The sequence below is a fragment of the Papilio machaon genome, chromosome 9 (assembly GCF_912999745.1).
Source record: "Papilio machaon chromosome 9, ilPapMach1.1, whole genome shotgun sequence".
Lineage (NCBI taxonomy): Eukaryota > Metazoa > Arthropoda > Insecta > Lepidoptera > Papilionidae > Papilio > Papilio machaon.
Window position 1 is genome coordinate 7,149,836 of NC_059994.1, and position 22,703 is coordinate 7,172,538.

The 22,703-nt window shown below is 33.7% G+C and overlaps 1 protein-coding gene across 5 annotated transcripts in view; it reads left to right on the top strand.

The window, feature by feature from the left end:
- The window catches only part of LOC106712905 (protein tramtrack, beta isoform), a 247,179-nt gene that overhangs the window by 148,528 nt on the left and 75,948 nt on the right, over positions 1-22,703 (top strand). The window contains exons 5-6 of one of the 5 annotated variants that reach the window (XM_045679300.1): positions 4,640-4,762; positions 5,084-5,307. The exons of 3 other annotated variants lie outside the window; for them this stretch is intronic. In XM_045679300.1, coding sequence (XP_045535256.1) covers positions 4,640-4,762; positions 5,084-5,292 — 332 coding nt within the window. In that variant the 3' untranslated portion in view covers positions 5,293-5,307. Of the gene's footprint in view, positions 1-4,639; positions 4,763-5,083; positions 5,308-13,529; positions 13,778-22,703 lie in introns of those variants that run through there. One more of the 5 variants, XM_045679323.1, reaches the window with a different exon arrangement.

The window sequence follows — 22,703 nt, forward strand, 5'->3', positions numbered from 1 at the left end:
TCTTAAACCTTCGTCTGGTGCGGCAGCGGGCCAAAGTGTGCCCCCAATGATTTTTCCACCAGTGCGTGGCAGGCCTTTCTCGACCCACCAGCATAAGGTTAGATTAAATCGCTATAACTTTGCGAAAACATGATATAGGTATGTACTTTTTGGACTGTAAGAATAACCTTGAACCCACCTTCTTCAGAGTTGATTCGCCCCGGGATCTGCCAAACAGGAAATGAGAAATGAACCAGGGAAAGTGGCGGCTCGATATCGACCAGCACCGCACTAGAAAGTATTTTTAGTAGTGATGGGAAAGACAAAAATAAGGAGATATCGAAAATAAAATAGAATTGTAGAAAAGAAATGAAAAATAGTTTATTTAATTATTTATTTATGCTTGTCTTTAAAACATTTCGCACAAAGATTTTGTGTGCACATCCTGCAGTATGTTTTTATTTTTTTCACTTTCTTTTTTGCTTCGGCACTTCTCATGGTTTCCCGCAGTTTTTCATAGCACCCTGAACAATTTCGTCGTTTAGCGGTCATCTCAAGGACATGATAGGCCGTAGGTGTTACTTGATTTTCTGAAAAGATTTTTTAATTATGTGATTTATTTAACGTATGAATTTACAGCGCTCACTGTCTATTAAATAGATTCTCAAATAAAATGAAAAAGTTTACAATGTACGAGTATGTCTTGAAATAAAAACTCAAAGCGCACAATTTGATGGGTAAAATCAAACACAACATGCTATAAGATAAGGTGATACAACTTTGTTCTCTGCAATTTTAAATACTACCTATATGCTAAGCTTGTTAAAACAAAAGGCGTATAATATAGTACCCCGCTCCCGGGAATAAAAAAAATAGTATAATATTTATAAGTTTAAGTATGAATTTGTAATTTTAAAACAGAATAAAAAAGTAAGTATTGTTCAAGATGCAGATTATTTATTTGTTTCGTATATTTCAGGTAGATTAAATTTTACTTTGTTCTAATATATTTAACCTGAAAACGTGTGTTTTAAATTGGAATGCAAAATTACATTTCTTCTTTTAGTTGAATTTATTCAATCTAAGCGTGGGAAAAGGTTACTCCTATATGAAGGATATTCATATTACGCGACATCTCGTGGGCCCACAATACGTTGGCGATGCTCAATAAATAGTCACTTCGGCTGCAGGGCCACCGTGCATACTTACGATGATGCCGTCCTCTACACCAGGGGACATCATGGTCATCCACCTCGAATAACATAGTCATCAACTACTAAAGCTGTTTGATTATTCTCAGTTTTAATAAAGCTATTAAATTATTGTCCAATGTTTTTTTTTAATTGAAACATTTTGAGTTTTTTTTTGTATATACATTGTTCACTCTATCATTGGATTATTGCTTGTCTTTTTAATTTTTATTAATTCTAAATACAGATTGATGGTAAATTAATATATTTGAGTCAAATCGGAACCAAAATTTAAGCGGTTTGTTCTTACGAATATCCACAGAGTACGGTTTAGACACTAAACAGGGGCCTAGCACGAAAATTATGTCAGTTGTGCAGCAGTCAGTTTATCGGGAGTAAAATACAACAACGAATACTTGTAAATTTTTGTACTGTGCCTTTTGTTCAACAACGTATTCTTCTCTTTTGAAAGATAATGTGAAGGCTGATAATTTGTTTTTGTATAGCGGTTTTATCAGTAATTAATCTGTTTTGTCCACATACGTTTTTTACAAAGCAGTAACTAAATATTGGTAACTGATATCAACCCATCCGACGGAAGGAGTTACATATGTTAAAAAAGCGAATCTTTTTTCATCGGATGGAATCGATATGTGCAATGTTTTTTTATTTATTGACTAATGTTATATTTGCGATTTCAGTGGAATTTGTAACGTCACAAAGAGGAAGGCAAATGGTCAAAATGGCCGGCTACACCTACTATTACGTCACGACTGTCGGACCTAAGACCCGATGGAGATGTTCCACTCACTCGTCCCGTGGTTGTTCAGCTCATTTGTACACAATTAATGATACATTATTCTCTACGAAAGGCAGCCATACTCATCCACCAAGAGATAGCATATTGTTTTAAATCACAATTAAATTTAACCGACAGGTGATATGCTTAAATTTGTCACCAACGAACTATGTCACGTCAAAAGTTTTACCAACCGTAGACCTATAAACTGCAAGTTTTAAATGAATACAAAAAAAGTAAAAAATATAGAGATTCAAATATTATGTTATAGAGCGGACATTACAAGCAATTTCCTTTGAATAGTTCTGAGCACATAATCTGTCACAAGTGTCAAACTAGACAACCGAAACTATCCTTTTAAGAAGTTTTTGGGCACTCGGTTTGGCTCACAATGTCCCGTCTATTGATATATGTATAGTTTAAGTTTCTTTGGTTTTAAACGAGGGCAGAACAATGAGCCAGAGATATTGACAATTATATTATTAATTTCAACGCACACGCCAGGAACTAAAGTGCTGTTTTGACAATAAGTGTTCAAACAATAGCAGTACTGCTATCGTGTGATACTAGCATTAGTGGTTACCGACATGTTTTGTAACGTACAACTGTAGTACATTTTTTATTTGTTACTGTGTTTAAAAGTAAATGTGATTATTCACAAATAAATTTTGTTTTTTATTGAAATAAAATAAATGAAGTTTAAAACTTTTTTTCTAAACTATTTGAATTTCCTATAAATAAAATATTAACTAAAGCAAGATAAAGTATATGAAATTCCGAATATAATTTAAAATATTGTATATATAATTATGAACCATTCATTAATTAAATTATCAATTTCAGATGATATAGAATTTCTACTTTCTAAGAAGGGCAACACTATGATCCGATATCGGGGTTACACTTACCATCTCAAAGAAACGTCGAAATCGAGGAGAAAATGGCGATGCTCAGGACATTATATTCACCGCTGCCACTCGACCATCGTCACCGTTGGAGACAATGTCATCAGAGCCAGAAATGAACACACTCACGCATTGATATAACGAACCGTATAACTAACAAAAATATAAATATAGTCGATGAATAAGAAAGAACTGGATATGTGAGAAAACTCTATAAGGCAGAGTCATTGTCCGGTCTCGATGGACGACCTCTATGCGAAGAACTCGGGTTAGAGAGAAACTTTTATAAGCGAGAAAGATTAAGCGATTCGTTGGACTCTCGCTTATCCAGGTTCGACTGTAATTAGTAAATTTCGGGTTAAAAATACGACTGACATAATTCTTGTATTGACACATACTTTTGGCTCTGTTTATTCGAAGAAAATAACCTAATTTTATTTTTAAGAAATCAAAAAACCTGACTGACATGATCTAATGGCTGAAATAGCGCCATCTATTGGCTTAGTTTTAAAACAAAGAATTTAAATTTTTAATTTGAAACAAATCAACTGTAACACTTTTGTTAATTTACAAGAAAAATTGATTTAGCAATGTAAAAAAGGCGTGAGATTCGAACTCGCTTTTTATCTAATTTACAATTTTATTTCTTATGTCCTGTGTTTTTGCTGATTTTATATTTCCTTTTACACTCCAACACCACCTCACTCATCAAAATAGGTTCAGGCGGCGGACTTTAGGTAGTCACAATGGAATTTACATATTTATGTACAAGCGAAAAACATTACCCTCTTGTCAGTCGGGATTATGTATGAATACAAGTGTCGAAGCAGTCGAAACCCATAATGACATCTCACTTTCCGTGAGAAACGTGCCCTTTGTCTGTTAAATTTAAGTGCACCTAGAGATTTTTAGTGTTAGAATTTTTTGGTTTTAGAGTTACCAATTTAGAATTAATCGATTTAGAGATATCTACCGATGAAAAAAAAGACATCAGTTTGTAGTTTACTATGTTTTTAAACAATGATTATATCTCATATCAGAATATATGAATTTCAAAATATCAACTTGATAATTTTATATGACGTAGATATTAACTAGAGTAGCGCGGAGACTCAAAGTGGGTCTTGACAATAAAATGCGTTACTTAGACAGTCTTGGAATGCCTGTAGGTCTCGTCTACCTTTTTATCAAGCGATATCTGAAACGGCCGAATGGGTTTAAAGCAGGGATCCTCAAATTATTTTGAACAAGTGATCCGTTTTCCAAAATGAACTGTTACCTCCTACCTACCTACCATGGCCAAAAAACCTACTTTTAAGATCAATTATTATTACTATTATTTTTCATTCTGTCTTAGGTCGATAGAAGAAGACAGAGTGAGAATTAGGAATGCTTTAAGTTTGATATCGACCCCTTTGGGAATCCTTGGTTTTAAGCTTTTAGTACACTGAAACAGGAGCGTACCCAATTTTAAACAGAATCAATCATGAAGATAATCTGCGTTCCAATTTCGGTCGGTTTCATCTCTTAAGATGTGCATCACTTCGGTTCCATTTCGTTTTAAAGGCATTGTGCGAAAGAATGAATGATGTTCGGTGTTAAAAATGACATGACTGTAAATAATCTTTTTGTGATTTTCTTGTTTTACTTTGTTTGTATTGAGTGTCAATAAAAATTCGATTTAAGCCGAAGGTTTTGTTTTGTTATTTTTATAACAAAAATTTTGATTATACGAAGATTTTCTACATCAAAGCCTTGAATTTTAGGAGCAGTGTTCACGAGGACTTCGCGAGGCGCTCGCATGGTTTCCATATCAGGCTACAATTTCACACGGCATTACGACTTTGGTAAAAAGACGAGATGGTTCTGTAGTAGTCATATGAAGCAAGGTTGTAATGCTATCCTTTTTACTATTGATGATATAATTGTGAGGTACAAGAATGATCACAATCATGATCCACCATTTCTTTAATTGACTTACGATTGCCAGTAAGAAAACTGTAACTTTAAATTTTTTATAATTTAAATAGAATACAGAAATTATAATATTGAAAAATCTTTCTTCTAACCTCATTTCGTCGTTAATCCGTTTTACTGCTTTATCGCTTACCATACACAAAATGATAAAAACATATTCCAATTTTATATACTAAGAAACTGTTCTTAAATCCAATTTAATTTCGATGTATCAATCAATATTCTATTTGCAGGTCCACGTTTCATGTTGTCGGAGCGCGGGGCCCGTATTCTCGTAGTAGACGGCTATAAATTCCGGCGACAGTGTGACGTTGGTATCAAGACGAGATGGTGGTGTAGTTCTCATTACAATCGTGGTTGTCGCGCTGTCGTCTACACCGTTGGCGAACAGGCTATACGATGCAAAAATATCCACACACATCCGCCTATACGTAAATATTAAGGAAGCTATAATCACAATTGTATCAAACTAGTATGTACTAAATTCTTAGTTTTTTTTCTGACTTCTTTTATTTAGATTTTAAATTATGTTTTTGGCAAAATGGCAGCTACTATCTCTATATTATGTACATTTTTTTCGTAATAAATTTGTATCCACATATATTGGAACGAAGTTCCTTATCGCGCGTTGTGAAAGGGGGCTAGACGGAAAAAATTCTTACGAAAAGTTGTCACGACACTTTTTGCTATAGTAACCATGGCAACGACGTGACAATATATAACGAAAATTCATAGGAACTTCGTTCCATCCGGGTGTCCCTTGACACCTCTCAAGTATTTTTTTATTGTAAGTTGGACATATATGTTAAATCCCTTTACGCTATGATACTGATCATAGATCTTTATTCGAATTCTAACAACTGAGTATTTCAGAATAGATTATTTTGTCATAATATAGTTTTTTTTTTATGAAAACTGTTATTTTATTCGTCTAAATTTATCTCTTATAAATTTATTAAAAACTTTGTATCATATACAATTTCTTAAAATACACGTTCATGGGTATTTTATGGATCATCATCACAGCTATACGTCCCCACTGAGGGGCTCCGAGCCTACCCTAAGTAATGGGTGACTAGGTCATAGTCAACCATGCTGGCCCAGTGCGGGTTGGTATTTTGTGGATAGTAGGTAAAAATAAGTTGGATTGGTATTAATTTTATATAGGCAATTGGTATATTTATTGCCAGCTGACAAGATGGTAAAGTATTTTATTGTGAATTTGTAGCCAAAAAGAGTTTAACCTCATGATGTCACTCAATTCATACGAAGTGTGACAGCGGTGCGGTCACTCGAGCCTATTGACTTTATCAACAATTAATATCATTTTTTTCTTTCAGAGGCGTTCTTTACCACATCAGCAAAAGGTTTGCGGATCATCATCATGTCTGGGTATAGGTTCAGTAAGCATTGCCAGACTGGCTTAAAGACGCGATGGTTCTGCGGATCTCATCACAGCAAGGGCTGTAAGGCTGTCATACACACAGTTGAAGACATCATAGTGCGTTGCAACAACAATCACAATCATCCCGCTACTGGACTCACGAAGAAGACATTTTAAAACTTTATACTTTTACGTACTTTACGTATAATTTATAGTAGATTAGCTGTCGCCCGCGACTACGTCCGCGCGGAATAAAATAACTTAATAAGTAGCCTATGTGTTCTTCCAGACTATGTTCTACATCTATGCCAAATTTCATCACGATTCGTTAAGCCGTTCCGAAGATACCTTCTAATAAACAACCATCTATCCATACATTCATCTAAACATTCGCATTTAATTTTAAATGTCAAGCAAATGAAATATTGTCATATTTCATTTGCTTTCAATTCGTTGCTATTGCCATTCATAAAAGTTATTCAAACAATTATTGGCATACACCGCAGCAGCACCGGCGGCCGATAGTCTGATGCAATATCACGACCACACAGAAGACAGGCGTGAAGTCAAAGTAATTCACCTCATGAGTATGTGTACTGATCAACGACCACTATGTTAATGAAGGCAGTCTCGTTTGCCTCTTACTATAGAAATGATAGAGTTACGAGTACATTTATAATGTAACAAAAACAGAGTTGCCATACGTTTATGTAAATAAAGTTGTGAAGCCACAATTAAACATACTTAATTTACTTTCTAGTATGAAGTTGTTATTACTTATTTTACTTAGTTGTTGCTTCTTAATTGAATTGAAGATTGTACTCTATTTCGTTTATGACTCACATATCTTTTACTGTTTTGGGAACTCTTTCTTTTGTTTCGTTAATTAGCTTAATTGCTTTTTAAGGAAAATATAACTGATAATTAAATACCATTGAAATATCGTCGTTATACGTTTGTTTACAGATGTTTATATAATCAAGCGTGGTAAAGGTAGTAGGGTTAGAGTTTACAAACGAGAGGGCGCTTTAGTTGCTGCCAGTGAGGCTGTGTTGAGTGGAAAGATGAGCTGCCTCCGAGCTGCTAAGCTGTACGAAGTGCCAAGGACAACTTTACGAAGAAAGATCGCCGAATTATGGAATAAATAAATTAAATATAGTCTGACCAGGAAAACTGACAACTTGTTAAGTCGACACAATGCCTTTTGATATTGATACATTCGACATCTACCTACTGCTTTCATCCATCCTTCGTTAAAATCAATAAATTTATTATGTAAGCTTTTCGCAATATAGCGAGGTTACTTAGGCATCGCCAGGGGGTTAACAACGCCCTTAGAGAATTGTAAAATGTAAATAATGTTAATGGTAGTACCCTTTTCTAACCTAGCCTCGATCAATTGGCTGGCTATGCCCATGCGAGGTTATCTCTTTTCCTAATCAAGCTATAATATTGTTACAGCTAGAGTACCAATTAAATAATATTGTAAAGGTTTATTATAAAGATGTATTGGTTCGATATTGTTGATAAAGATTGAACGAAAGAAAAGACGTCTTAAGATGTGTGAAGAAGTCGTATTTCATTTTGTTATGTCTCGAGATTCTCTTGGGATTTATTCACGAGTTTATGAAAAAGTTAATAAAAGTAGTCTATAAATCTTCTTGATTCGATGTTAATAGTTGATAATTATAAAGAAATATGGGATGTTCGAATTTTCTTTTATTTAATTACAGTTTTATAAGATTATTTATTTCTAGACTAGCTTTTGTCAGCGAGGCCGTTCTTACAAAATTAAAAAAAATTAACTACTAAAACTGTTTTAAATTTCGTGAGACATAATAATAAATTAATTAAGAACGGCTTAAACTCACATATGATTGTATGGGGTCCATTTTCAGAGCGAGTGTTTATTGTGTACACACACACCCTAAAGATGGACCCCCAACGGGTCCGAAACCCGGGTGCCGTCACCGGACGTCATACATGAGTTTAAGCCGTTCTTAATTAATTTATTACTAAAACTGTTTTATAAAATATGCTCTGTTCCATGACAGGCGCAGTCAAATCCGTTGTGACATCTCATGGTGGGACCAGAATAATGCTGGACGGTTACAAATTCATTAGACAATGCACTTGGGGTATGACAACTCGCTGGTTCTGTGCGACACACCACGGTCAAGGTTGCAAGGCGTTTATATACACTGTGAAACATGACATAATAAAATGTATGAAAACACACAATCATAAAACATAATATAACCATGTGTAAAATAATGTAAAAATTGTTCACGTTACATTTGTGTGAACAGTTTCTTTACGTATTGCAGAAAAGCATAATGGAAACCTCTCGAAGTGTGAGTGCTTCCTATGTTTTAATTATTTCATTTTTAAAACTACCAAAAGTTATGTATCAATTAAAATAATTGTGTAAAATTGCTTAATAAGTAAAATTTAAAAAATGAGGGCAATGCTTTGAATTCAAATTGTAATAATTGATATTAATTTAGTTATTTTAGTACACTCGAACCTGGATAAGAGAGAAACCTCTGAAAGCAAACATCAATGTCCGGGTTAGAGAGAAAGCTTTACAATCGTAAAAAATATTGTGCTCCCTGGGACTCTCGCTAATCCAGATTCAACAGTATTATCAACTAGCTTTTACCCGCGACTTCGTCCGCGCGGAATAAAAAATACAAAACGGTGTAAAAAATATCCTATGTCCCTTTCCTGGTTCTAAGCTACCTGCCCACCAATTTTCAGTCAAATCGATTCAGCCGTTCTTGAGTTATATAAATAGTGTATAGATAAGATAAATAAGTACAGTGCAAAGCAAAACTAACATAATGACGAATATGATTGTGTATTTTTAAATAAATTAAGTTAATAGACCAACTGACTGCACACTAAATGATCACATCGTCAAATACATACATAATCACAAGGCCATACTGAGTGCCTAAGTGGAAGTAGAATTTTCATTAAAAATTTTAGAATTAAGTTAATATTATGTTTATTTTACAACTCAGAGTGAAGAAATAATAATAAACAATGAAAAGCTTGAAAGAAAGATAATAAAAATTCCTATAAAATATTTTTTATTACAGCTTTCAGAACTTCAAGAAAAACCTAATAATAACTTATTTTATATTGTAGGTCCGGAAATAATAACAACAAGCCGAGGCGCAAAGGTCCTTTGCTTTAATGGTTACAAGTTCAGACGCCATCGGGTCTCGGGACTAAAGACTAGGTGGTACTGTTGGCACCATGCGCGAGGATGTAGCGCCGTTGTCTTCACTATACAGGACCAAATCATCAAATGTAATAACTTACATAACCATGCACATTAACACCTTAAAAATTGTTATTAAAAAAATGGAAACAGGTGTAAACGATAGATTTTTTTTATTATTTTACATAAAATATTTTTTTAATAAAGCAACAAAATAAAATATTGTAGTTTATTCTTCTAATAAAATAAATTATTTAGGTGTAATTGAAAATATTCTTTGCCAGGTGTTATTAAAAATTCTTAAATACTTACTTTTTTTCTGTTATATTTCTAACTTCCGTGAACAGTTCCAGTGATAACGACGACATCTCGCGGTGCTAAAGTGCTCCTCTTCGAGGGTTATATGTTTCGAAAGCACAGAGTTAACGGCTTGAAGACGCGCTGGTTCTGTTCCAAACAGATGCACGGCTGTGGTGCTTCTGTCTTCACGATCGATAACATGATCATCAAGTATACTAATGTACATAATCATTGAATTGAATAAATTAAATGTCAATTAACTTTTCTATTTAAATTAATATTTTCTAATAAATGTAATAAAAAACCTAAATGTATAATTTCGCTTACCATGGATTTCTAAGATCTAAAATCCCGTTTAAAGCATATAAGTCTGTGTTGTTAAAGATAATGATATGTTTTATGCAACGATTTTGGTCTCAGAAACCGTCGGTTAGTGTTTTCAGTACTTACACAGAGTATACTTAGGTCTCACACTATAAAAAAATATAACCATCACACTAAAAATGTAAATGCAAATGTTTGGATGTTTGGATGGATGTTTATTAGATGGCATCTCGATAAAATTTGGCATAAATGAAGAACATAGTCAACAGCACAAAGGCTACTAATTATTATTTTTTTTAAATCCGCGCGGACTGAGTTTTTTTTACGGTAAAGGAGAACATTGTGTAACATTACATGAAAATAAATACAAAGATATGAGGTTGAATGTGGATGGCTATAAAGGTAGAGGAAGACCAAAGAAAGTATGGATGGATTGTGTGAAAGAGGATATGCGTAAGAAGGGGGTGAATTCAGATATGACGGCTGATAGAGATGTATGGAGGAGTACATACTGTGCCGACCCTCCATAGGGATAAGAGCAGGTTGATGATGAAAAACAAAGACGTATGTAAAAATGAAGACATAGTCAGTTGTAACAAAGTGTAAACTCCACACTCTCGGTATTTTATTTGTTTCTAATTTTTCGTTTCTCTTACAGAAGCTACTTTCATGACATCCGCTCGTGGTGCTAAAATCCTATGTCTGGATGGTTACCAGTATCGGAAGCATAGAGTATCAGGGTACAAGATACGATGGCATTGTGTCCGACAACAGTACCTGTGCAAGGCAGCGGTGTACACTGCCGACAACACTGTAGTCAAAGTTTACAATTGCCACAATCATTTGGAATAACACAACAGAAATATAAAACGCCTTGAAATCGTAGTCATTTTCTTAGGTAGAAAAATGTTGGTTTTAGAAATAATGTTCAGCTAGTTGAGTTAAACTAGAAGGCTGTCTGAACTGAATATGCAGTTGTATTTTTCTACTAGTTATTTTAAATTCAAAGTTTATGGTAATCGTTATAACGTAATATCCAGAGCTGGGCATTAACTCGTTAATCCGTTAATCGTTAATTAACGAAGTTAACATTTTGCTTAACGGATTAACTTTTAAGTTAACTTCAAAAAGTGTTAACGCTATGTTAACTTCCGTTAAACTCAACTTCCGTTAATAAAAGTCCGTTAATCGTTAAATAAGAAACTTGGAGACGTGCTGTCATCTTGTTTAAATTACGAGCCACGCCACGCTTGTAAGTTCAACTATGTTGGGCGACTGTCAGCGACTCGAGTGGTGAATGAACGAGTTGATAATTGATATATGTGAAGTTCGCGTGCTAGTATGATGCATCAGAGCGTCCGGGAAAGACGTGACCAACAGGACAAAATCAAAAGAAGGTTCGAAATAGTATATTTCATTACGAGTATATAAAAGCACGAGTATGTAATAGCCCACATCCGGAACGCTCTTCGTCCCTGCAATACGCCACTTTTTAAGCAACTGTATTAAAAACACTTTTTTACTCGTGAAACAAAAAAAAACTCCGTTTGTATTCTTTTACGGTTGGCGCTATTTTCCAAAAATTTTAGTTAATTGAGTTTATTGCGTTATTATTATTATAATAAATTGCTTCATTTTTTCGCAACTGTATTAAAAATAGTTGTTTAGTACATGGGCGGAACTATCGTCACAACTTGTGCCAACTGTCAACCCTCACCTTCGGCTGCGCCTCGGGTCGGGTAGACATTTGTCGGAACACTTTGCAATGACAGGCTTTCCGCACTCGTAACAAAACATACTATAATGCATTCATGCATTCAATGTTTTATAGAATTAAGATTACCTATAATTTTTTATTTATTTTTGTTTTAATAAAAATTATTTTTTATATTAATAAAAAATCATTTTTATGATTAAAATAATCAAATTAATATTTTAAACAAGTGTTGCCACAATAAGTGTGAAATTAGTACGTGTAATTTTGGTACGGTTAACTGTTAACGATTAACTTTAACTTGCGTTAAATTTTCGAGAATTTAACGCTTTAACGATTAACGAAGTTAATTTTTTAATTAACGAATTAACGATTAACGAAGTTAACTTTTCGATTAACTGTGCCCACCTGTGGTAATATCAAATATTATGTTGTTTCAATATAGACATTTGAAAGATTTTTATTACCCATATTATCGTCATTGTTATTGTGTTAAATTTAAGTTACTTCAACTTTACTAATTGTTGGAATGGCACCCTGGTTTTCTATTGTTATATAAGTTTGTATTAATTTTTACGTTTAAATATAATTATTTTTAAAGCATGCATTGATTAATATATTCCAAATATAGTATAATTATATAAATTATATATGTATAACAAATACACGTGATTTCTTGTATCAACTTTAAATACAGTTTTTTCTTTCACAGCTGCAGTATACACTATAGTGTGGGAGCGAGATGAAGACCCTGAAGAGATTGAAAAGCCTGCAGAGCCTGAACAGCCCGCAGAGCTGGCTGTAAGTGATACGACTTCAGAAAGCGACAATAGATGGCGCTGTGATCAAAATGAAAGTATGAAATTTTTTAAATTATGATTAATCCTTTAAAATTTGGATGAACTCTATTCTGACTATTTCATGATATTAATATCGTATTACTTTAAATATTACTTGACTTAATACTCTTATTACGACTTGATTGACTTTCGAATTAGGGTTTTAATGGAATCCCGCCTCTGCCTCTACATTCGTATTTTTAGTCTGTCAAATAAATACCTACTTTCTTAATAAATTTGTTCAACTACAAATTTATGAAAAATTAAATGACGTTGATAATTTTACTAGGTCCAGTATTCAGTACGACATCGAAAGGCGCTCGTATGATATTTTGGAGTGGTTACAAGTTCCTCAGGCAGCGCGTCAATGACGGCAAAACTAGATGGTGGTGCGGAACACACAACAAGAAGGGCTGTAAAGCTGTCATCTTTACTGTCCAGGATGACGTCATTATAAAGGGCAACCCTCAACACAATCATCCGCCGGAATTATAATACGGAATAATTTAAGTGCCAAAGAATCTCGAAGAAAAAAAAACGTGTTAAACACGTTTCTATTTGACGCATTAAAAGGATACGGATTAAAAAGAAAAATTTTTTTTCCATGATTTTAAACTTTATTTAATCGTTATGTTTTTGCCAGTGATGGTTATATTTTACTTTTGTTTTGTTCCTATTAGAATTTATTACGTAAAATAGTAAAATATTTAGAAATAAAACGATTTTTTATTTCATTGAACTAATTTTTAATCCACATATAAAATGGAGTCATTTTAGACTAACATAGTATAGCTTGTATTTACATTAGACGTTTAGTTTAGTAAATTTTAAAAAATATTTTTAAAATGTCTAATTTGAATTAAACTAAAAATTAAATTTTCTGTTTAAGGTCCAGATGTATCGTGGGTTAAAGGCAAAAATGGTAATAAAATGATTCTAGTGGACGGATATTATTTCACGAGACACGCGGCCTCTGGTGGCAAGATGCGGTACCGATGCTGCAAATACAATATTGGATGTACCGCATGCCTCTACACTTTGCTGGATGACTCCGCAGTAGTGCGTATGAAAAATGTACACAACCATCCTATACATTTACGAAGATACTACCCGTATCATTAAAAAAAGATTTAATGTGACTCGGAATCGTTGATTAAATTAGTATTTAGTATTACGCGAACTATTTATTCGCTTAAATTTGAATTTTAGAGTGTGTATTCTTAAATCTACATTAAAGGTCTTCCTTAGCGCTTAATTAACATCTCTGTGTGTGTTTTTCATGTATGTAGTCTAAACGGCTTTATCGATGTTGAAGGGTAAGATTTTAGTAGATTGTTATTCTTACCTGAAAATGTACTTTGCTTTCTCTAGTCTAATAATTTACTTTTAATGTGAGATTTCTAAATGTATTAACCTGTAGTAAATAAAAATGTTTTAAGAAATACTAGACTTTTTTTATTACAGATAAAAAATCTATTTAAGACTAGCTTTTGCCTACGACTCCGTCCGCGCGGAATTTAAAAAAATCTTTATAAGTAGCCTATGTGTTCTTCCAGACTATGTTCTAAATCTGTGGCAAATTTCCTCAAGATACGTTACACCGTAACGGAAATACCTCCAAACAAACATCCATCCATCTAAACATTCACATTTATAATATTAGTAAGAAGTACGATTAAGCTTGAACTTTTTAACAAACAATGGTAACCTTAACAAGAGTTAATTATAATTTCACATTTATAATATTAAGACAAAGTCTACTCTACTTAGTAGTTAGTTAGTAGTAGGGGCTCAGTTTTCCGCAACTCCACGACAAACGCGTATTTTGCGTGAAGGCAGGCTGTAGGTTACTCCAGCCAGCCCAGCTCGCCAAAGAACCCCAGCAGTCCCTATAATGTTGCTGGTGATCTCTGGCAGCGACCTCGGCGGACCGAGGTATCTGACCCTGTGTCTACTTAAAGAAAGAAGCATAACTCTCTACAATGTCAGAAAATATCTCTATCACTTGCTAAACAAATAAGGACTTGGGAGGTGAGATATGAGTAATGATAGGCGTTGTATTACACGTTAGTTTTATATTTTATATGAGATATTAAATCCAAGAAAGCTTTTCCAGGTATTAATGTTTGTTTTCTTTGCAGTTCGTCCAACGTTTTTCACGACTGAGATCGGTGCGAGGATAATGAAGTTACGTGGTTACTGCTACACGCGTCATTCCGTCTGCTCATCTCGCGTGAAGTGGTTGTGCGTTGAGAATCGAACCAACGACTGTCACGCCATTGTTGTTACTATCGGTTACACTATGGTAGACCGACAAAACAAACACACTCATCCACCGAATTTAACTTAAACTAGTTGTTAAAAAATTAACCCAACTGACTTTTCTTCTTGTCCTTTTCCCTACAGAGTCGACATATTTTGTACTCTTCCGAAAATCTCTCAACCTATCTGAATTCCTACCCTTCTTACACGTCCATACTTTATTCGATGTAAAATTTTATTTATATAATAAACAACAGAAAATAATTGAATCACAATTGAAATTCTATGAAGCTGTTAAGATAAGTTCCCACTGTATTGTATAACTGCACCTGTTATATTAAGTCAGTTGGGCAAAATGTTACTTACCTAGGCTGTGTATGTTGTTCCTGCGATTTAGATTGTACCAAAATACGCTTTTGTTGTAGTTAAATTGCGAATTGAATAAATTTATCAAATGAAAAAATCATTCTGGTTTTTTTATACTATCATAAGCATATAAAATTTTATTTTTAATTAAAAAAAATGTATCAAATAATTTAATGATAACATTTTATTTTAGTTTATATTAATCCAGTCACTAAAACAAAACAGATACTTTTGAACGGTTACAAATACAGTCTGCAGTCGGTCAACAACGGTAAAGGAAGATGGCGGTGCGTCAAACAGAGAACTGGTTGCAAATCTATCATCGTTACATTGTACGATGAATTTTTGTACGTTAAGAATGAACATAATCATTAATAAATATATGTTTGATACAAAATTGGGTAATATTACAATGGTCGTAGAGTTCACAATGCTATTCGAACGATAATTTGGCATACACGCGAAATTTTAACTTGTTTTGTATGAACATCAGCAAAAAATGTTTTGTATTGTTCGTAAGACATATGTCATTGTTAAAACATTAAAATGATTGTTGAACAAAGTGTTTTTTTTTTGTTTTTTAAATAAGACAAATGGTATAACAGATATTTAAGCCGAGGGCACAAAAAAGGCGACGCTACGGCAGAGCGGGGTTATATGAACAAAAGCACTACTCGTTCGTTTCGTGAGCGTCGCCATATTGTGGTATACATTTATTACATCACTCAATCCGCCAGTCGCGCCGCACCGCTCATCGCTAGTTTCATGGCCGCGGTACTTACTTTAAAAATGTCATTATCAACGCTGTTTCTGACCCTCTGAATGTCTTCCACATGCCCATCGTATCCTTCCATTCGTAATTCTATGCTGCAAGTACTTGTAACTTTGCCAGTAAATAATGTGCCCCAAGACATGTGCTAATTACTGGTCCCTTTCAAAAGAAATATATTGTATAGGAATTAAGTCGTGCTAGGAATATTTGAGTATAAATTCCTTAGGCGTATTAAACAACATTTATAATAGCATTATGTTCTTTACGTAGCTCTCTTCTATAGATTGTAATCATTTTGTTATTTAAATTAACTCATAAGTTACATTTTCATTTGTACAAAAAATGGTGACATGTGAATTTAGAAATGTATATTGTGCATTGACCTCTTTAATGGATAGGCTATAAAACGATGTATTTTGTGCCTATTCGATTTTCGCCATCTTGGCGCTGATTGTTGCGGTTTGTAGCGGTGGTGAGGACTCAAACTAATAAATTAGAATAAACTGTCATTAAAAGTTCTGCAAACAAAGCAAAAGCTGTAATTTGGCAAAGTTCTATTCCATTTATACATATCAGTGTTGTTATGTAATTGTTTGTTATATTTATTATTTAAGTTAATAAAAAGTATATAAATGTCAGAAATTGTCGTGATATATTGTAATAGACATTAATAAAATGTAAATTATCAACTAACGTTTTATTTAACTACCCAATCCCCGATCCTTTATTCCTATACTTTTTCTTAAACGTGTACTAGAATTTCTAGTGGATTGTTGGATATTTGATAAGTAAAATTAATTACCACTATCTATATAAGTCCATATTGACTAAATTGTTTAACGTTACAGACAATTCTTGTTCGTAATCTAATTAAATACGAGTTTGAATACAATCTGGAAAAAAAAAACAAGCTATAGCATTTCAAAAATATATTATTGATAATCGTCAAATAGTTATGTTCATAATTAAAATTCAATAACTGAGGCAAAATCTTACAAATTAACAAACATATAAAAATTATTAAATAAATATCAGAAAGTGATAAATATATTAATTCGTATTTCGATTCAACTTATTTAATGATCAGTAGTAGTTTTCCGGGGGTTCCCACTGCCGAAACATGTAAGAAAACATGTTATCTTTATGAGAGAGATCACATGAATACGCGTGGTTCGGCAGCAGAATACAGTTACTCTGAAAAATAATTCTGAACACTTTGGTAACACTTATTTTTCTATTTCATTTTTAATATCTACAATTATTTTAGATTCATTCAACAAAGCGTTTCCACATAAAACATCATTATAGAATACAACTTCGATACAAAAACATAATGTGTGTATTTCAAAAAGAACGAAAGGGTGATTTTTTTTTAGTTTTTTGTTTGTCAGTGGAATCGCACGGTTATATACATATACTATATTTTCATAAGAGTCAAGTTATGTATATACTTATGAAAAATGTCAAGGTCTCAAGGTGGTTTAAAACATATTATCTCTGTTTTTTTTTTTCAAAGATAATGACAGGGATTACGATACACTTTATACAGAGATTTTGATCTAAGAAACCTAAGTATCCTAAGTGACATAAAGAAAACTTAAAATAATATTAAATCCAAATAATTACTTATTTAATAACTGTACCGTTGAATTCAATAAAATTGAGAAATTTTATTTAAACACTACCTGTCGCCCGCGCGCAGTTAAAAAAAAATGAAAAATAGATGTTGGCCGATTCTGAGACCTACTGAATATGCTCACAAAATTTCATGAGAATCGGTCAAGCAGTTTCGGAGGAGTATGGCAACGTAAACTGTGACACGAGAATTTTATATATTAGATATCGCTGGCTTTTCTTTTAATTTTCATGGCTTTACCATAAAATACTGTTAGAGACAAAAATCAACACTGTGCCGGTGTATCGGCGCAGCACTAGACATGTCAAATATCTAACAGACTGTTGAGGGCAGTCTCTTTCCATCCGTCATTGCGGAACGTCTTACATTTTTGTTTACTTACGTTCGGTTTGAATTTATACTATTGCGAGGATTATTTAGAAGTAGAGTTAAATTCACTATTTCGCTGTTAGTTTATTTCTTTTAAAATACTTTTGCATCAAATATCTAACATCAGAAGTGGGATAGGATCCGCGTGATTCTATCCACTTTGCTCACTCTGTGGTTGTGTTTGTATTTTCGTGAAAATAAAGGCTAAGAGAAAAATGTCAGAACGTTACCGTGATAATCGTTGTAATCGCAACTCATGATCGATAAAAAAAAAAAAAAAAAAAATCAAAGATTGCCTATGGGGCGTATGTTTAGCCTCAGGGCGTATATGTTGCCTCCGGGCGTATGTTTTGCCTATGGGGCGTATGATTAATAAAACTTTTATTTCAGACACATGATTGATAAAAGAAAATCAAAGATTGCCTCCGGGCGTATGTTTAGCCTCCGGGCGTATATGTTGCCTCCGGGCGTATGTTTAGCCTCCGGGCGTATATGTTGCCTCCGGGCGTATGTTTAGCCTCCGGGCGTATATGTTGCCTCCGGGCGTATGTTTAGCCTCCGGGCGTATATGTTGCCTCCGGGCGTATGTTTAGCCTCCGGGCGTATATGTTGCCTCCGGGCGTATGTTTAGCCTCCGGGCGTGTATGTTGCCTCCGGGCGTATGTTTAGCCTCCGGGCGTATGTTTTGCCTACGGGGCGTATGTTTAATAACAATTATTATTAGTTTTATTTCAGATACATGGTTGATACAAAATGTGCTATAAGTTGTGCCTACGGGGCTATATGTTTGCCTACGGGGCTGTGTTTTGCCTACGGGGCTAAGTTGTGCCTACAGGGCTATATGTTTTGCCTACGGGGCTGATTTGCTTTTAGGTCCTTTTTCTTGGAGGTGTTCTGGCTCTTCATGGCGCTTGGGACAGCGTGTAAAACGATGCAGCAAGGATCAATACTCCTTCGAGGACGAAGGAAATGCAGGATGGCCGAACTGTTAGAGACAAAAATCAACACTGTGCCGGTGTATCGGCGCAGCACTAGACATGTCAAATATCTAACAGACTGTTGAGGGCAGTCTCTTTCCATCCGTCATTGCGGAACGTCTTACATTTTTGTTTACTTACGTTCGGTTTGAATTTATACTATTGCGAGGATTATTTAGAAGTAGAGTTAAATTCACTATTTCGCTGTTAGTTTATTTCTTTTAAAATACTTTTGCATCAAATATCTAACAATACTTAGACAGTGTTTTAAATACATGTTAGCTTAAATATATATCATCAACCTTTTTTACCGTGACTCTAGCGACCGGCGCGGATTTTAGCAAAATTATACGTAGGCTTGCGAAATGCGATCTTTACCAATAAATAATGAAGTACTTATACCGAACGCAGTGTGGTGATACATATTTATGGTTAAACATATAACCACGTTGAGGTCAATAATATCAATCAGCGGCGGTCAAAGGGTTAAAACACGTGTTTAACTAAAGTGTCTTACGGTATTTTTTGGAGTAATAGTCAGAATTTGAAGCGATGATACAAACATATCTGTGATTTTAATTTCTCATTTCCATTGAATTCTATTATACATGGAATGTGTTTTTTCATCACATATATTATATACTATTATATAATATTGTGTAGTTTTTAGAGATTCGAATCATAAATTTGAATAACAAAATATAAAATACAAAATATTTGATTATCATAAGTACACTAAGTTATATTTACGATCTTTCAGTAACGATTAATCCAAAAAGTTAAGTACATAACTTGAAAACTGTACATACAATATTATTTTGTAATGTACCTATGTATGTATTATATAGCTTGATATAAATAAAGTCACCCTTGAAGTCAACAAACTATAAAAAACGTAACTTATACGGAATGTATATAATCATCAGCTCACTATACGTCCCCACAGGGTCTCGGAGCCTACCATAACTTAGGGGTGAATGTATGTAATACAATAAAATGTAGACATTTTACTATTTAAAAGGTCTGAATAATTAAATATTACATACTTTTATAGTTATCATAAATTATAATAGCCAGGTAAAAACTTAAAAATACATATTTTATTATATACCAAAATAAATAAAAATATATATTCAAATACAAAATTACACCGGCAAATTGATTTTAGTAATAAACATAACTTTTAGTTATACATAAGTTAGTAAAAACATAATTTTAATTACATAATAATTATTGTACATAGATTTATTTAATTATACACAAATAGAAAGAAATAAAGTACATAATAGAGAAGGAAATAATACAATCTATTCTAATAAAATAAAGCTTAAACACACAATTTTTATATCTATCCTGCATAAAAGCAATAACGGCATATTTTTGAATAATTCTTTGTTGCGGCCTCGGGGTTGCATCCATACTTTTTACTTAAGCCTTTTTGGACAATTTATAAAATATTTTTTCTTCTTTGACATAATTCAGTTTTTGTTCTTACTTCTAGTTCGCATTTAATAAGTTGTGTTTTTTTATATTAAATTTATTGTAAAATTCAATGTGCATATTCAGACTATTTCTACCACATTTCTTATAATAAAAAGCCCTATACTTACGACAACGCCCTTGGCTATATATTTTCACGCTGTTAAACTTAGCGAGCAGTGAATTGAAAAAAAAATTGTGAAAAGGAGAAAAATTTCAAGCCAATAGCAGCAAAGATGGATGGTTGCCATAGTAACGTTAATTCACAGACAATGACGAAAGCCTTTGTTGTCATTTGAGCATTTGAATTTTAACATCTTAAAAAATAAAACAGTTTTTCTGTGGTAACAAAAATGAATAGAATTTCATGCGGATTGAATTACACATGAAATTATCTATTACAAATCGTTTTCATAACAATGCTTATATACATACATATATACGAATAAGTATATAATAATATTATTGAAGGACCTATTAACATTAAATTAAAAGGCTTTTTTTATTTCAGCTGACAGCTACTTGTAATAATATTTGTACCATTCTATTTTATTTACTATACTTTTCTATCTTACAGTGAAAAAACTGAGAGAACAAATACATAATATTATTAGGTCCTTACATATGAAATTGGCGTTTTTCGTACTGGCCACTTTAATCACGAATTTCTCCTCTTTGGTAAGGAATTCCAAATTCAAATTTGTACAGCTATAGACTCATGTATTTGTGGTTCGATGACCGTCATTCATTTGTTTTTTTTCTTCTGTTTTTTTCTGTTTGCGTCACTCATTTTACAAAATGGAAAACTTAAAATATCGCATTATTTACGAGTACGAGTTCCGCCGTGGCACTAGTGCTGCGGAAACGACTCGAAGGGTGAATGATGTGTATGGCGGTCGTGTTGCAAAAGAAAACACAGTTCGTTTTTGGTTCCAACGTTTTCGTTCTGGAAATTTCGATCTGCAGAACAAGCCCCGTGGACGGCCTGAGACTCAAGTTGATAATGAAGAGTTGAAGGCTATTGTGGAAGCGGATCCATCGCAAACCACGTCCGAGTTAGCTGTAGGCTGCGATGTTAGTGATAAAACTGTTTTAATTCACTTGAAGCAAATTGGGAAGATTAAAAAGCTTGAAAGGTGGGTACCTCACGAATTGACTGAAGCAAACCGGCAAACGCGCGTCGACTGTTGCGTTACATTACTAAACCGGCACATTAATGAAGGTATTTTAAACCGAATCATTACTTGTGATGAAAAATGGGTTCTTTACGATAATCGGAAGCGCTCAGCGCAATGGTTGGATCCTGGCCAGCCAGCCAAATCCTGCCCCAAGCGAAAATTAACCCCAAAAAAGTTACTTGTAAGCGTAGTGCCGGTATTGTTCATTACAGTTTTCTCAAATCTGGCAAGACTATTACGGCTGATGTCTATTGTCAGCAATTGCAAACCATGATGGAAAAGCTAGCGGCTAAACAACCTAGGCTGGTCAATCGCTCCACGCCACTGCTGCTTCACGACAACGCTAGACCACACACTGCGCAACAGACGGCTACTAAATTAGAAGAGCTTCAATTGGAAAGTCTAAGACATCCTCCGTACTCCCCGGACCTTGCTCCAACAGATTACCATTTTTTTCGAAATTTGGATAACTTCTTGCAAGGGAAAAATTCAACTCCGATGGGGCAGTCCAAATCGCCTTCAAAGATTTTATTGATTCCCGTCCGACTGGTTTTTTTAGTAAAGGGATCAATGAACTACGTATGAGATGTCAAAAGTGCATAGAAAATAATGGTTCATACTTTGATTAATTAAATATATTATATTAAAAAATATTCCACTTTTTGTTCCTCCCATACAAAACGCCAATTTCATATGTAAAGACCTAATATATTTAAGTGAATGTTTCGGCAGTGCGAACTCACAAATATGTAGAAAAATAGCGACATCTATCTAAAACATTTCATGATTTTTACAACGCCATCTACAAAATAAACGCAACATTTTACAAAAAATTTGGTGTTTCCATAATAGGTGTCGTTTTTAGAATCCAAGGCTTTTTGATGTGAAACATCTATAGGCTCACTTGTAAACCGAATTGTTGGCGTGGCGATGCTTGCCATGGCGACGGGTCGCCATGCTATACTGAGGTATACATATATTTATATATATATATATATATATATATATATATATATATATATAT